At 51.2% G+C, this 956-nt stretch overlaps 1 protein-coding gene across 1 annotated transcript; it reads left to right on the top strand.

Annotated features, from left to right (window-relative positions):
- The first annotated feature begins 3 nt into the window (after nucleotides 1–3).
- Nucleotides 4–712, top strand: VOLCADRAFT_108754 (uncharacterized protein). The gene has a single exon (XM_002959767.1). It carries the CDS (start codon nucleotides 26–28, stop codon nucleotides 326–328), a length of 303 nt encoding a protein of 100 aa, XP_002959813.1. The 5' UTR covers nucleotides 4–25; the 3' UTR covers nucleotides 329–712.
- The last annotated feature ends 244 nt before the right edge of the window (nucleotides 713–956 follow it).

Genomic DNA, 956 nt, shown 5'->3' with positions numbered 1-956 from the left:
TAGAGGGGCACCCTGTGACGAAAGCATGAATGACCTGCGCACCCTTATCAATAAGTGTGCTAGAGAGACGTTCGGCGGTGCACGGGGGATGGAAAAGTCTGTGAAGCGTGACTGGTGGAACGAGGACTGTGCAGCTGCGTGGAATGATATGATGAGTTTCCGTAAGGTGGTCAGGGACCCCGTCTCAGGCAAGCTGCCCGATCTACATAGGACTACCTGGAAGGCCAAGCACCGTGCCTTTAAGAAGGCTAGGAAGGCCGCTATTCAGGAGTTTGAAATGGAAGATATGCGGAGGAGGATTAAGGACGCCCGGTTCAACCCACGCTGATTGTGGACATGGCTGCGTGGGGGAAAACCACCTCCTTGCGGGATCTCAGATATTAATGCTTTTACCGAGCATTTTTCTAAGGTGCTTAATGGTACAGGAGAGACGAGGCAATGCCGCAATGAGGGTATTCAGTTTAGATGGCTGGACGAGGACCAGGTGACGCACAGACGGGAATTAGCTGCTTGGCTTAACAAGGATTTTACGGAGGATGAAATTGCTAGTGGCCTTAAGGCTATGCGCAACAATAAGTCCGCGGGCCTGGAGGGAACCCCGGCCGAGTATTATAAGTACGCTATCAGGGAAACTGAAGGGCAGCAACCCGTGCTTGTATTGGCGCCTTACTTAACGGTGCTATTCAACCGCATTTACGGAGCTGAATACCCGATGGAATTCACGACTAGCACCCTGTCCCCCGTATTCAAAAAAGGGGACGTGTCTTGCTGTGACAATTACCGGGGAATTGCAGTTGGGGGTCCCCTGAGCAAACTTTATGCCAATATCATAGGGAGGCGATTAAATAATTACTGTGAGGGCAATAGGCTACGTGCCGTTAGCCAGGCTGGATGTAGGCATGGTTTTGGCACCGAGCATCACTTGTTTACATTAAGGCATCTTATCTCGAAGCACA

Source organism: Volvox carteri (assembly GCF_000143455.1).
Source record: "Volvox carteri f. nagariensis unplaced genomic scaffold VOLCAscaffold_733, whole genome shotgun sequence".
NCBI classification, from domain to species: Eukaryota; Viridiplantae; Chlorophyta; class Chlorophyceae; order Chlamydomonadales; family Volvocaceae; genus Volvox; species Volvox carteri.
Note: the sequence above shows the minus strand (reverse complement) of the source record. Positions and strands in the feature narration are given on the sequence as shown.